The sequence below is a fragment of the Amia ocellicauda genome, chromosome 21, assembly GCF_036373705.1.
Source record: "Amia ocellicauda isolate fAmiCal2 chromosome 21, fAmiCal2.hap1, whole genome shotgun sequence".
NCBI classification, from domain to species: domain Eukaryota; kingdom Metazoa; phylum Chordata; class Actinopteri; order Amiiformes; family Amiidae; genus Amia; species Amia ocellicauda.
In genome coordinates this window covers 11,362,646-11,377,670 of record NC_089870.1, presented here as the reverse complement: position 1 = coordinate 11,377,670, position 15,025 = coordinate 11,362,646, and the positions used below count along the sequence as shown (strand labels likewise).

General features: G+C 42.4%; 1 protein-coding gene across 3 annotated transcripts in view; it reads left to right on the top strand.

The window, feature by feature from the left end:
• Positions 1-15,025, top strand: part of zfyve26 (zinc finger, FYVE domain containing 26) — a 30,075-nt gene that overhangs the window by 9,081 nt on the left and 5,969 nt on the right. For 2 of the 3 annotated variants that reach the window (XM_066694809.1, XM_066694810.1), the window contains exons 12-38: positions 80-175; positions 378-437; positions 603-754; positions 1,146-1,338; positions 1,429-1,692; positions 1,804-1,923; positions 2,034-2,198; positions 2,331-2,564; positions 2,686-2,791; positions 3,152-3,900; positions 4,385-4,581; positions 5,075-5,179; positions 5,987-6,109; positions 6,206-6,382; positions 6,737-6,986; positions 7,496-7,594; positions 7,899-8,071; positions 8,283-8,419; positions 8,642-8,670; positions 10,118-10,254; positions 10,361-10,581; positions 10,913-11,060; positions 11,389-11,598; positions 11,796-12,011; positions 12,559-12,756; positions 13,729-13,934; positions 14,444-14,585. In XM_066694809.1, the coding sequence (XP_066550906.1) occupies positions 80-175; positions 378-437; positions 603-754; positions 1,146-1,338; positions 1,429-1,692; positions 1,804-1,923; positions 2,034-2,198; positions 2,331-2,564; positions 2,686-2,791; positions 3,152-3,900; positions 4,385-4,581; positions 5,075-5,179; positions 5,987-6,109; positions 6,206-6,382; positions 6,737-6,986; positions 7,496-7,594; positions 7,899-8,071; positions 8,283-8,419; positions 8,642-8,670; positions 10,118-10,254; positions 10,361-10,581; positions 10,913-11,060; positions 11,389-11,598; positions 11,796-12,011; positions 12,559-12,756; positions 13,729-13,934; positions 14,444-14,585 (4,907 nt within the window). The remainder of the gene's footprint in view (positions 1-79; positions 176-377; positions 438-602; positions 755-1,145; positions 1,339-1,428; positions 1,693-1,803; positions 1,924-2,033; positions 2,199-2,330; positions 2,565-2,685; positions 2,792-3,151; positions 3,901-4,384; positions 4,582-5,074; positions 5,180-5,986; positions 6,110-6,205; positions 6,383-6,736; positions 6,987-7,495; positions 7,595-7,898; positions 8,072-8,282; positions 8,420-8,641; positions 8,671-10,117; positions 10,255-10,360; positions 10,582-10,912; positions 11,061-11,388; positions 11,599-11,795; positions 12,012-12,558; positions 12,757-13,728; positions 13,935-14,443; positions 14,586-15,025) is intronic. The other variant, XM_066694811.1, reaches the window with a different exon arrangement.

Below are 15,025 nucleotides of genomic sequence, written 5' to 3'. Positions count from 1 at the left end.
TTAGCCTTGTATTTTAATGTGATGTTGTCTCTCTCTGCATGGCTTACAGTGACCTTTCATGGTTGATTGTGTTTTGTAGAACGGCTGGTTTGTGGCACAAATAGACCTCTTCAGATGTCCATCCAATGCAGTGGACTAAAGAAGAGGAGGAGAAGGGCAGGGAGACATAAAACAGGTGAGGCTTGTGTAAAGGTTTATTGGGTGTAAAAATAGCAGATGACTTTGGAAACTTTGTATCGTCTCTCCTAAAGCAGCATGGAAGTGACAGTGGTGGTCCAAGCTCAGTAATTGTTGATTCCCACTTAAATTGTAAAAAGGAGGAAATATAATTGGAGATTCTACATTAAAAAAGTACTGTCACTGTTCCCTTGTTCAAGATGCAGCTCGTGGTCATTCTGGGGACTGTCAGAATGGAGAGATCAGTGCTAGCACTTCAGGTTGGTCAAGTTTCTGCTTTCATTACATCTTCCCAATTTCCAGTCATAACAATTGCTTTATTACCAACTGTGAATATAATGGGAATCATTAAATTGTAAAAGTAAACATTAGCCTTCCAGAAGTGACAAATCGCCAAAGCTATTAAAACTAGTTCAAACTTCCAGATGGCAGTGCAGGTGCCGTCCCTGTTCTGAGAGAGCAGGACCCACAGACCCTGGGAGCTCACCACAGTCTTTTGGTCCCCATGATGCTGTCCCCACCCGAGTCTCTCCTGATATCCTGCATCCTGAGAGGGAATTTCACAGAGGCACACCAGGTAACTGGGCTGTTTGGTTAGAGAAATGGCAGAGCTTGAAGCCAGCTTTGTAGCCTGGATGTTTAGTGTGCAAATTGACTGAAAGCTTTCTCTCCTTATTACTTTCTTCTGCCTTTTCTTACCATTAATTTTTTTTCTTGTATATTTGACTAATAGATGTTGTATAACAAGTTAGTGCTTTTTGTAGTCATTGGTAAATAAATGCATAAACACTTGAGAAGTCCGTAGGTCAGGACAGATTTATTGTAATTGGAGAAGATAAATTAAAAAAATAAATAACAAGAAAACATTATGCACAGTGCTCTTGCAGTCTTACTGAAATATAGTGCAGGTGAACAGGCACACACCGCAGCTGGCTGGTGTTTTTCCTTTAATATTCCCTGTTTCCCAGGTGGCTCTGATGTTTGGCCTGGAGTCGTCGGCCTGCTGCGGGGAGCTGCTGTTCATGGAGCGATACCAGGAGGTGCTGAACGAGTTGACACAGGTGGAGCAGAAGATAGAGAGCCAGTCAGCAGAGGGCGTCGGGCGAAGAGTCAGCAGTGGCCGCTCTACCCTGCAGGCCATCGGCAGTGCTGCAGCGGCAGGTAACCGCATTTTAGATGTATCACTGATATTCTGATCCTGATGTATGTGTATGTGTAATAACCTTTCCAAAAAATGTGTTTTCTATGCAGGCATGGTGTTCTACTCCATCTCAGATGTTGCTGACAAGCTGCTGAGCTCTCCGGGGAAGCTGGTGCCAACTCTGGAAGAGAACTATTGGCTGAGCAACGTGTTGCTGGAGCCCGGGAATGTCCTGATAGGGCTGCTGGAAGAGCTTAGCCCCCCTGGGATGGCAGCATTTGACCTGGCCTGCACTCACTGCCATCTCTGGAAGACCTCGAAGCAGCTGCTAGAGACAGCGGAGAGGAGACTCCACAGCACCCTTGAGAGCAGAGGTACTGTCCTGCAGGAGTTGATCATACCTCGTATAGCAATCTGGATAAATAAGGATAAAATGGTTTGAAGTACTGTTGTAATTTTATTTCCCCCTTTTCTATTTAACACAGGCTTGAAATTAGATCTCAAGATCTCCCACCCTGAGGGCATCAGAGGGTTCCCAGCCGTGCTCCAGCAGATCAGTAAAATCCTGAATCATACACAGAGTGCCAAAGGACAAGCCAAACTGGGTAAGACAGTCAGAGTCCAGTGCCAGTTTGGCATTTTAGAGGTATCTGGCGAGTAAGATTAACAACAACTTAATAATAACCTATATGTCCTGCTCTGTGTGTTGTGCCAGAGGGAGCTGAAGACAAGGCCCCAAGCCCGTTCAGCTGCAGTGCTGTGGAGGTGCTGCTGAGCTGGTACCCCACCCTGACCGAAGAGGGGATTGTCTCCCAGCTCCTCACCATTCAGCGGCTGGAGCAGGTCTTGCACACACTGTCCTCAGCCTCCGACTCAACAGGTCAGTGACTGGGCCATGGTCATCCAGAGACAGGTGCCTTGTTTCCACTGGCAACGTGTTCTAATGATCTTTCTGAATGGGACATGTGTTGCCTTTCTGAGTGTCATGCTGAGAGGGTCTTTTGTCTCTCAGAGGTGAGAGGTGGGGCTCTGTTAGGAGTGCTGGTGGAGCAGGCTGGCCTGAAGCTGGCAGACTTGGAGGCTCACCCTGTGCGGTCCCACATGAAGCAACTGCTCCGGACGGTGGACCAACACTTCCAGTCCCAGGACTATCACATGCCTAACAGGGTGGACTACATCCGCAGCTTCTTCGACTACATCAACACGCTGGCGGGGGTCCTTGTCCGGAGCTTGGGCAACGAGGCTGGTATGTTATAGGCCTGTCCCACCCATATCTGTGCTCCACATTGTTGCCCAAATAATTTTCTTATAATTGAATTCAACTTGTCTTCTTTCTACATAATGTCTTCCTCTTTATCAATTTGTAGACCAGGCCTCAGAAGTGAAGCTGGGCAACCCCCTACTGGTACTTCAGGAGACCCCCTGCCAGCTACTCACTCACCTACTCTTTGAGAGGCAGGTCCCCCCTGATAGGTAGGCCACATTAACCTTTCTTCTGTCTGTCTAGCATGTCCTCCCTTTAATGTGATGTTATTAGTGATGTTATTCCCTCTTGTGAATCAAGGGAAGTATTACTTGGAAACTCATCGGTCCTGGTGTGTATCAGCAAGTCATGGGGTTAATTCCCAGAACCTCTATTGGCTCCCATTTGTAATTACATTTTTAATTGGTGAAGGTATCCATTGAGGTAAAAACAGCTAATTAATTTTATACCTTTTATATATTATATAACTCCTGAAAGCTGAGGGTTCACCACTTCCTTGCCAGCTATACCATTAGCTCTTTGCTCAATAGATTTGAAAGACAATGTTGTCTGTCTTGTGTCTTGGACAGGATCTCCTCTTTGTTGAATCAGGAAGAACTGAACATCAGCATCTCCCAGGTTATAGTTCACCGCTGCTGTGAGAGTCTCCCACTCTGGGATACATGCCAACAAAAACAGGATCCTTCTCTCCTTGACGGAATAGGCACACTTGTCCGGCAGTATGCTGAGCAGTATGTTCCAGATCTTTATGGCCAGTCACCCCTGCCAGGAGGTCCCAGTGAAGAGACTATAGCTCAAAGCTCTCCACCCTTATCTCCTGATGGCTCCACACAGTTTTTCCTTACTGCCTCTGCCTTGAACTTCCTGAAGTCCCGCTCTAGCTTGCTGGCTACCATCGCCTGCCTGAATGCCTCCAAGGGAACCAAGATTGCCAAGTCGGGCCTGTCCTCCTGGAGAGACTTTCGAGGCAAGAAAGAAGCTCAACTGGACTTGGAGCAGATCTCCAGGGAGTGTCAGCAGCTACTGAAGGAATTCCCTATCCTGCAGAGTTTCCTCAATACCATGTCTGAACCAGTTTTGGGGGCCCAAGAGGAGGACAGTGGGCTGGTGGTGTCTCTATGTGGCAAGCCTGTGGCTACCTTGGTGTTCTCTGGCTTGCACTGTAGAGCCACACAAGATGTAGCAGCTGATGCCTTCCAGCAGGTGCTTTCCTCCAAGGACTTTGTCAGAGCTCTGAGTATCCTGGAGCTGTATGGGCAGCAGAGCGAGGGAGTGGACAGAATGAAAGACATTATACTCACCTGTGCTGCTGTGGAAGGTAAGGCTGTACAGTTAAATCAATTTGAGTATTTATTATAGCGAAATTCAAAATCGATTGTACTTCTGCATTACACAACGCATACTGAAGTTTATCTATCTGTAGTTTTTAGGATTATCCCCTCTTCTTTTCCACTTTCAGCCTTTTGAGCTCAGTTAACTGATTAAAATAACATTTTTTAAAGGTACTTTATATCCCACTGAACTTTCCAATAACCATGTATTGTTTTATTTGTACTCTGTGAACAAGGGTGGGATCATACTTAGTTTTTTGTTTTGCTGATGCTAACTTCATACTTTGTTTTAGTTTGAAATCTTATGTTTTAAAGGATAATGAACATAATGAACCTCATTTTGAAAGTTAACCTCTTTTATGTGTTTGATTTTCTATACCTCCCTCTCTTATTGGAATTCTGATACAAATATTACAACAAACATGGCATCCCTTTAATAGGTTCCACCACTGACTTTGTCATCCTTTGCAGAGTCTGAGGGAACAGAGCATGTGTTCCGGGTGAAGGATGCTGACCTCAGAGCCAGAGTGGTCCTTCAGTGCCTGTGTAAGTGGGCTCTGGAGTCCTGTCTGGAGGTCCTCCAGTACTGCCTGAGTGACACACAGACAGCACAAGAGCTGAAGGAACAGCTGGAGCTGAAGAAACGAGAACTCCAGATCTACCAGAGGGTAATACATAAAATGTACTATAATCTGAAAGGGATTTGGAGTCAATTGTTGTAGGCATTTTTTTTTTTTTTTTAACTGTCGGAGTTAATTTTATTGCCATTATCACTTATTTTTCTCTCATAACTGTCTCTGCATTGAAGCGACAGTGAAGAATTGGATTCTTATTGTGTTTTATGGGTACAATATAAGTCTGAAACTTAATATCTAGATTTGATGGCCGATTTAGATTTATCGAACACTTCTATTGTATTTCAAGAGATCTTGGTACTTGAATTTATTTTCATCTTGTCTGCACTCATCCAGTGCACAATATAAGGAGCATGTTATACGCTTTAGAACAAATAATTGGATTTAGGTTAGGCAGATTAGAAAACTCAATGATGTGAACAATTGTTGACACATTTTGAACTTCCCGTCAGTCAGGGATATTTACAATTTACAAATTTAAACCTGTTTATTTCTCACTGTGCCTTTTCGTATTTGCCTTTGCCAGATATTGAGTCTCAGCTCCGACCTGCCCTGGAGTGACTGGCAGGATCTGAGTGAAAGTTCCACTAGTGACCCGGAGGCAGTGCTGTCTATTGTGCTGGATGCCAATGTAAGCTGACAACATAGCAAGTACTACTCCCTAACCTCTTCCCCAGGTTCCTCTTGTCTTCAACATCTTGGTAACAATATATATCCTGATAATAAATACATACATTTTTTTTTTTTTAATGATCACCAACGTATCATAGATTTAGGATTGTGGAACTCAGTTTTGCCAAATTCTCTCCAAATACACTGGGCAAGCAGCAGTACTATAGAATTAAGGGGATTAGTATCTCAGGTCCCAAGTACATTACAGTGTTTGTTTTATGGCAAGACTTCTGGCAGACTTTAAGCCCATGCAACCCTACCAACACTTGACCAATTGCATTGCAACCTGTGGTGAAACTTGCTCACAGTTGGTTATAATGTAGTGCAAAATGTAACCATTGGTGTCTACATAATAGGGATAGGGACCAGCCTGCATTTCTAGTTTTATGATTTGTTTATTGTATTTTACAACTCTGTGTTAGATTAAAGTGGCATATGTGACCTAGAGTGAGAAAAAGATTCCCCTCAGGGCTCTCAAAATCAACAGAGTCTGTGGTTTTGTCATCATTAATTATTGGTCTCAACTGGCAATCTCAACTTATTTTTACAATTTAAAATGCACAATTTGAATTACATATTCTTTTTTGAAGCCTTGGAGAAAAAGTGTCTAGTGATTTGGATAATTTGACCAGTTGAATTTTATTGAGCAGGAATGAAAGCCAGAATACACGGCAGCCTTCAAGGAAATGCATTTGAGACCCGTGAGTGAGGCAGTGACAGGATGCATTGCAGAGGAAGTTTGAAGTACTGGTTGTGTCTCTGGCAGGAGTTTGAGCTCTGTGAGCAGTGGGTTCAACTGCACCCCGTTTCTCAAGAACTTCTCATGAGGCTACAGAGGGACCACCTGCTGCACCTTCTGGAGAGAGGCCTCACAGAAGAAGCCTTCCAGGTATCGTATTTTAAAACAACGCACAACAATTACCATTTGTATGAGTTAATTCACTATTAACTTTACATTTTCCTCCTCAAATCTTTGATTGTGCAGCTGCTGGAGAGCATCGGAGACCATGAACTGTGTCTGCAGATCAGCCAGCAGGCCTTGGACCAGCGGCCGGGTTTAGCTGCTTGCCACTTTCTGACGGATTACCTCAGCTCACACTTCCACAGCAGCATGTCCTCTTTGCGGCAGCATGAGATCCAAGCTATGCGCATTGGGTCCAAGGTAACAACACCATGTTTGATATTTTAAAGTGATTTCTAACAACAATACTGTAAGAAGGCCTCTACAACAGTTTGCCTTTTACACCTTGCAATATTGCTATCGCTCATGATCTCCTCTTGTCTTGATCTCGGAGAAATTCATGCCCCTCTTTGTTTGTACATACAGGTTTGCAACAATAGATGTTAGGTATTATTTTTTTCCTTACATCTCCTTGTGTTAATGCCTTGTGTGTGTTTACACTACAATAACATGTAAACAAGAAGAGTTTCGAAAGGTTAATAGCGACACTTAGCAGTACAACAAGATGTGTTTTTCAATATCTCGAGACCCTTCTTTGCTGTTATTATGTTGTAGCTGTTGCTGACATTGCCAGAACCTGCGCGACAGGACTACTTCCAACTGCTGTCAAGTCCCCTGCTGATGCTGGAGCAGCTCCTAATGAACATGAAGGTTGACTGGGCCGCCATGGCTGTCTGCACTCTGCGGCAACTACTCGTAGGCCAGGAGGCCGGCTTCACCACAGAAGACATCGACAACCTGCTGTCCAGCTATGCCAGGAAGGCTCTAGATTTCCCCTATGCTCCCAGAGAGAGGAGCAGATCAGGTCAGTAAGCGGACAGTGCTATTCATTGGTCCGGGAAAAGGGAACCAGTTGACCAGTTAGCACAGCATTTTGTACTTGAGTTTTCACATGCACATTTTGTGTTGCCTGTTTCATACCCGTTTTCAAACAGGCTGCAACCTTGTATATATTTAACCCTCTCTCTGTGTACAGGAGGACTGGTAGAGACCAAATCAAGCCAACTTTCAATCACTTTAATTTTCTTGTTTCTCCAATACATAATTTCTTTGTCGGTTCTTTATTTTGTAAGCACTTGTCAGAGTAATGAATATCTTTTTTGCCGGGACAAACCGATTTAAACATGTTGCATTTGAGGCAGGGACTTTTCAAATCGGTAACAATGGACATTGCTAGTCTGCAATCTCCCAGCTAAAGCCGATTCAAACATAACCAGACCAACTTGATCATAGCAAAAGTACTCATCTGTTGGAAGCTTTTACTGGATGTGCCTCTCAACAGTTTTTGTAACGTGTTATCTGTCCTCTCTTCAGACTCTGTGATCAGTCTGCAGGACATTCTGAATCAGACTCCCAACCCAGAGAACGTGCCTCCATCTCCCTGTGTGGAAATGCCCTCACCTTCCACTGCAGGTGAGCATATTATTGTTGAAGACCCTTGCCATCACTTGCAATCACTGTCCACTGTCCTGGGCTGCTCTTCCTAATCCCAAGTTATTGATCCAGCCGTTTCTTTCCAACCACGATATTTCACTGAGTTCCAGAACTTACTTAAAAATGTGGATTTGTTCTGAAATATCAGTTTGAACTTAACAACATACTCATGTGTGTACCATCCTGTTCTTGTTTCACTGACTTTTAGCTTTTTACAATCAGGTGAGCAAGAGTGTCTTAACCTAATGATGTGCAACTTTTTGTCTATTCTCATGTTGCCTAGGCATCAACCCACTGCTCACCCCCACAACTTCCAGAGACAAGGAGAAGACTGTGCGCAGGAGGGTCATCCCGACTGAGTTCACCCCTCCCAAGAAAACCCCAGACAAGAGAAATTGGATCCCTGATCACACCCAACATGTGTGCATGGTCTGCCGAAAGGAGAGGTTCACTATGGTGAGCGGGTCTTATTGAAAAGCAGCTAGACTTCTGTGCATTCACAGTATGATATGGAGTTTTTATTCTGGGGGGAAGACCTAATTAGACATTTAAGACGATACCAAAAATAAAAATAGCCTGGCATCCACTGTCTTGCATAGTTTTTTCTGGAGATGTATTATAATGATACACAGGCAGTAAAACTCACAGTACTGTTTCCTGTTCCCAGTTCAACAGACGCCATCACTGCAGGCGCTGTGGCCGGCTGGTCTGTAACTCCTGCTCCACCAGGAAGATGCAGGTGGAAGGCTGTAGGGAAGAGGCCGTACGTGTGTGTGACCAGTGCTACAGCTACTTCAACCAAGAGTAAGGGCTTCCACTTGCATTACGTTCCTTCGTACAGGTCCAGTCAAGTGTGGAAACTCCAAACAATGTATGACAAGGGACTGGTCATTCCCAATTGTCCTATTCACTCTCAAATCTGGATTACTATTATCTTTATCTGTTAAGAAATAATCTTCTCTCTCAAGCTATATATATATATATATATATATATATTTATTTAAAAGTGTGTTTTTGTTTTTGTAGATCTGAAGAGGATCTTGAACAAACAGAAGGTAAGAACATTGTAGTAGTGGAGACTTTGATGTCCTTTCTGTGTACACTACCAGAAGTTTTAGAACACCCCCAATTTTCCAGTTTTTAACTTTAAGCAGTTCAAGTCCAGTGAATAACCTGAAATGGTACAAAGGTAAGCGGTAAACTGCCAGAGGTTAAACAAAATATATATACTGTGTTATATAGTGCACCCTCTTAAGCATTATTTGGCAGTGTTACGCGCAGCTCCTGTCCAAGTTACACTGTATTCCTACAATGCGCAAATAGTTTGAAAACGTATTCTCTTGACTACCAGCGTGTTTCGTTCTTAAACAAATCCCATCTACAGTTTCCGTGTCACCCACCATCATTCAGAGCCCCTGGGGTAAACGTGCAGTCTGCTCGGGGGAGGGGGGGGGTCTCATTCAGATGGTCACAGTTCACTCAGTTTCGATCAAATTTCTTTTCAAATAGGCTTGTTTTGTTCAGAACAACCAAACGATTATTATTTGATGTTCTATCAAACCCAGAGAAGTTCAGCTCTCTACGGGTGTGTGTTGCTTCTACCAAAACATGGATGGTCTTGTTTTGATCAGTAGACTGTCTGGTTCCAGAATATATTATAATTTTGTATATTTTCTGAGATTTTGTATTCCTACTCAGACCGAGTATCCCCCCCACCCCCAAATTTCAGAATGGTGTAAAACCAACTTTTTCACATCCGAGACTCTCAGCTTTCTAACAAAGTCTCAGCTTTCATGGGATACCAAACACTTGGCAACATCACAACACTGAAGAGTACACATGGGATTAAAGAGAAGCACACGAATTTGGTGCCAGAGGGGTTTGTCAACTCAAGGTGTAACATTTTGTTAAACAAAATTATTCCATGATTTCTTTTTTTATCGCCAATTGTTTGTGCTATAATTTAATTTCAGAGTACATTGAGACATTAAGCTGTGTCAATTTCAATAAGAAATGGAAAGATGTAGGTGTTCTAAAACTTTTGACCGGTAGTGTATGTCAAAATAATATGATATAGTGTGACCTGGGAGGGATTTAGAATGAAACTGACTAAAGTAATTGACACTTCCAATTAAAGAACAACTGTAAAGTTTGTATTGGCTACTCATTAACATATATAATTAAAATCTTAATTAAAGTAAACTAAATTCAAGCACAAAATATAGGGCACTGTTCTTTTTAAGCTTTGCAGATTTGTCAGTCAAATGTTGGGCTGTTGCATGATACATAGACTACAGTTGTAAATAACTGTGTAAAGAAGAAAATAAGACCCACTGCTAACACATGCTGCCTGTAAACCTGAATAAAGATGCACTAGCTGCTCTATGAAGCTTAGAAGATTCTGTTAAAAAATCCAGCTTAACAAATATAATGCAGTTTGAAATATTTAAAGATGAAAACTAATAAAAACCAATGGTTTCTCGGATTGTTTTGGATTTGCAGCGACTGAAAGTTCCAGTCCTGAGATTGAAGACTTCTCCATCATACTGCAGTTCCCTGAGACATCTCAGCAACAGCACAAGCTGACGTTGAATGACGCTGAGAACGATATTGAGCGCAGTGAGTTCTACTATGAGCAGGTGAGCTCTTCTGCTGTCTTCTGAGGATACTGCTGCAAAGCACTCTATTTCATTGTGCATTGTGTCAAAAACAAAATCAATATTCCACGTCTGTTTTTATGAAAAGGCCCCCAGCTCCTCGCTCTGCATCGCCATCCTCAACCTTCACAGCAACTACACAGTCTGCGGGCAGCAGCTGATCGAGCACTGCCGCAAGCTGTCCCAGGGCCTCAACAACCCTGAGGTGGATGCCCGGCTGCTCAGTGACATCATGAAGCAGCTGCTCTTCAGTGCCAAACTGATGTTTGTCAAAGTGGGGCGGAGTCAGGACCTGGCCCTGTGTGACAGGTAAAGGACAAGCTTGAATTAGTAGTTGAAATGTAAACGTTTCAAGTTTTATAGTAAAGTATCACTTTATAACTAATATAGCTCTTTGCTTTGAGGACTTGAGTTCTGCCCTTCGAGACTTAATACTGTGCAGCCAACAGCTGAGCCCATACTACCCCCTTCCCTCCTTTCCAGTTTGGCAGAACCAATGTAATATAGACACAGGCTACTAAAACACTGATAAACTGGTCTCTGCACATGTTTTTCTGATAATGGTTATGAAGCCGAAGGATTTTAAAGATGTGCCTTACTGACACGCCCGTTCTGCTGTCCCACCTGATTTTGTCCTCAGTTATATAAGCAAAGTGGATGTGCTGAAGATCTTAGTCACTGCCAACTACATGGATGTGCCTTCCTTGGATGACATCCTGCAACCAGCCGCCGTGACGCGGCTCAGAAACCAGCTACTAGAGGCTGAGTACTACCAGCTAGCTGTGGAGGTGAGGGCCAGCACTATTGTTAATATTATTTGTTTCTCCACAGATGCCCTTACCAGGGCAACTTACAGTTTTCAAAACATAACAAATTGCAGTAAATACAATCAGTCCAATATACATAATAATAATGTGCAAAGAGTTGGGAAGTCTAGGAGAAGTCACAGTACAATGATGGAATTACTAAAAAGAAAAGAGAGAGCATAGTTAAATAAGAAAGTCAAGTAGTTAGTCTTTTCATTATGATCATTGATGTAAGCTTGCAATATTGAGTTCTGCAGCTGCTTCTAGTCTGAAATGAACCCCCCCCCTATGTGTTTGTGTTTGTGTTTAGGTCTCCACCAAGAGTGGCCTGGACCCCAGTGGAGTGTGGCAGGCCTGGGGGATGGCCACTCTGAAAGCAGGCAACTTACCAGCTGCCCGGGAGAATTTCGGCCGCTGCCTGAAGGCCCCACTGGACCTCAATCAGCTCAGCCACGGCTCTCGACTGCTGCAGGAGATAGTCCAGCACCTGGAGTCCACGGTGAAGCCCACACACTCAGTGGTACGGGACATGCTTCCTTTTGCTTTTTTCTTCTTCATTCAGAATCCAGAATGTCTGAATTTAACCTCTAGAACAATTTTCTATGTATTGCGCTCTTTTCTTTAAAAAAAAAATATCACTGAAGAATGTATTATTTATTAGATGGAAAAAGAAAAGTTATGACTTCTGATTGAGATTAGGATGCCTCTGTGTCCCAGCAGCCAGGTGATGATATCCTGGCCTCTCTGAGAGAACTAGAGGATGTACTGACTGAGACAGTCATGCTAGACAAATCAGAAGGGAGGATCCAACACAGCAGTTGTTACCAGGAGTGTCTCTATTACCTGCACTCTTATGGCACAAACCTGGCCATCATCAGCTTCTACATGAGGCATGACTGCATGAGAGAGGCACTCCTCCATTTGCTGAACAAGGTAAGCAACCAGGACTGACAAATAACTTTGCAAGACAAAGGGTATGGCAATTTACCATTTACAGTGATAAACAAACTAAACCTGGGTCTGTACCTGGACCTTGATCCTCTGCCAATAAATTATTGATTTATTAAAAAACAAATGGTTAATAGTGATGGTCAAGTCAGAAGGTTATTGGTCTGTGTAAGTTAACTCAACGGACATATGTTCTGCTGCCAGATGTCTTAAAATAAGGGATTCAATTTCATGCCACTTCTGTTGTCTTGGTAGGACCAATAAGTCCTTGGAGTTTGATGCCATGTTGATTTTTCTCAATATAACACTTAGAGGTACCTTGACAAGATGTAGGCTAATTGTTTATGGGTACTATTTTTCTTACTGTAATGTTCTGCTGTTAGAAAGTTGTCTCCAAATCTGTGCACACATCCACAGTATTCGCAAATGTAATACTGCAGTGTACCTTTTTATTTGATACTGATGTTTTAATTGGGTTCTGCTGATCAGTGCTTTTGTGGGCTTCCTTGTCTCCCTTTGTGTTCTGTCTCAGGAGAGCCCAGCAGAGGTTTTCCTGGATGGGATCTTCGTGCCAAGCTATGAGAGTGGGAAATTGCATGCTTTGGAAAACCTGATGGAGACCATTGATGCCAGTCTGGAAAGCTGGAGCCGCTATCTGATTGCCTCCTGCCAGCACTTACAGAAGCGCAGCTTCTTCAACATCCTGTATGAGCTGCAGCAGTTCATGAAGGTTGTCACTTTCAGAATTGATCAGAAGCATTTGACTTTCAATGCTACTCGTCATTTTGACTTCAATTGTGCAGAGTAGATGTAACCTTAACAGGATGTGTAGAGTGAATAGTATGTTATAAATAGAACTGGGTAGTTTCCTGAGTAAAGATGTTAGCCAATAGACTGCCTCATGGTTGATTTACAAAATAAGCCCCCCCCCCCATAAAAACTCTGTTACCTGTCCTGAAATATTAAAATATGGATATATATCTATATATTTTTGATGGTTTTAAGGAGCAAGGAGCAACCTTAGTACTGCATATGTCTTTTATTTGCTGAACTTGAGACGTCTAGGACTGAGGTGTCCAACAATTCATAATAGGAAATGTGCATATTATTATTTTTTTCATTGTTTATAATGACAGATTTATTAACTTAATACAGTGAATTTTTAAATTAAAGATGATACTAGCACATTACAAAGTGGGTTGACTTTATTGGAGCATTTTGTGGAGGTACAGAATGCATGAGGCAGAGTGAAGATAGAAGCTGGGGTTTGATCGAGTTGGGTATCCTTGGTGTTAAAAGATCATACGGTGCCAAGCCACAGGACTATGACATTCTATGGAACTGACATTATTGTGGCTTTAAGAAGGTCTCTTCTATAGTAGCTTTGAGTGATGACCGATAACAGCTTTAAGGACATCGTTCTGCAAAAATGTAAGCAGACATATTGAGAATTCCTGAGTCTCTTCTTACTTTTGATCCAACTGAACTCTTAATTACTGAAACCTTAATGATATCAGTATTGTATTATTGAAATATCCAGTATTTAAAGAGCTGGTGATTTATCTATTTTCTTAAAAGGTGTAATTATGGAAATATCTGTTGGGATAAAACATAGACAACGCATTTTAGGAGTTGTTTTAGGAGATACTTGTGTATTATGTGACAGTATTTTCAGTAACTTCTCATTTGCTCTTTTGCTCAGGATCACGTGCGGGCAGCCATGACCTGTATTCGATTCTCCACACACAAAGCCGAGTCTTATGTAGACCTGGGAGAGAAGCAGAAGTGGTTAATCAAGGCTAAAGACCACCTGAAGACCTACCTGCAGGAACACCAGGGGCGCAGCTCTGGCCGCAAGAAGTCCGCCAGCTCCTTCCGCAAGAAGATGTCCTCCACTGATGTCTCCAGGTTAGCATGATGCAGTAAAATAAATTATTTCCACATGGAAAACTGCTGGAGTCTCTGGTGGTTGGAATGATGATTCTATAGAGAAGCACTTCCTCAAAATGTGGTTTTATATTGCATCTTAGCTATTAATTACTTTGGCTAATTCAAACGGTCTTCTACAATTTTGGCAACTGCAAAAGTTGTGACAGATCTGCTGTGATGGCCAATGATTAACCATAAGTTTGTTTGTCCGGAAAATAAGTTCCTTGATGGATCCACCATGTGACACAGTAGTTTGTATGAGTTGTAAGATTTGTTTGGGGGGGTGCTCAATTTGATCAATTATTAAAATAATCCATTAATTATAAATTAGAAATTATAAAACGCCTAACCTTTTCTCAGTTTGAAATTATGAATCAGGGATGAAAAAAACACAGGAATTGTGTGCAGAGGAATACAAGTGTTAGCGAGCTGAAAGGCAAACGTATTATCTACTGTATAAATATGATTGAATTGTTCTTATTCCTCAGACATATCAACACCATTGAGCTGCAGATCGAGGTGACGCGGTTCCTCCACCGCTGCGACAGTTCAGGGACGTCGCGCATCACGGGCGCCCCTCCTCCCACCCTGTTTGGGAACAGTGCTATGAAGGTTGATGTGGCATGCAAGGCAAGTACAAGAAAGGAAAGAAATCGTTTTCTGCACAGTTCCTGTACACACAGATAAACCCCAGTAAAATAAAACTATTGACCAGTTGCCTCCCATATTATTATAGAAAGCATTGACAGATGTAGATATTCAGAAAAACTTGTATTATTCTTTACTTTATCTGAGATGAGCATGATATATCTGAAGTAACATAAGTGCTGTGCTGTACTACTAAGAATTTGAAGGAGTTGTAACATGGGGTAGTTAGTTATATATGTTATGGGAATTAAATAATTATTAAATGTCCATCCTAAAACTACCACTTACTGGCTAAATTGTATTTATTTAATGGATAGACATTATTCTTTTTACTGGTCTTTCTGACGAGCTCTGTGTGACAGTACGGCAAAGGCAACATCCATCCATCCATTTTCGAAACCGCTTATCCTGGTGAGGGTTGT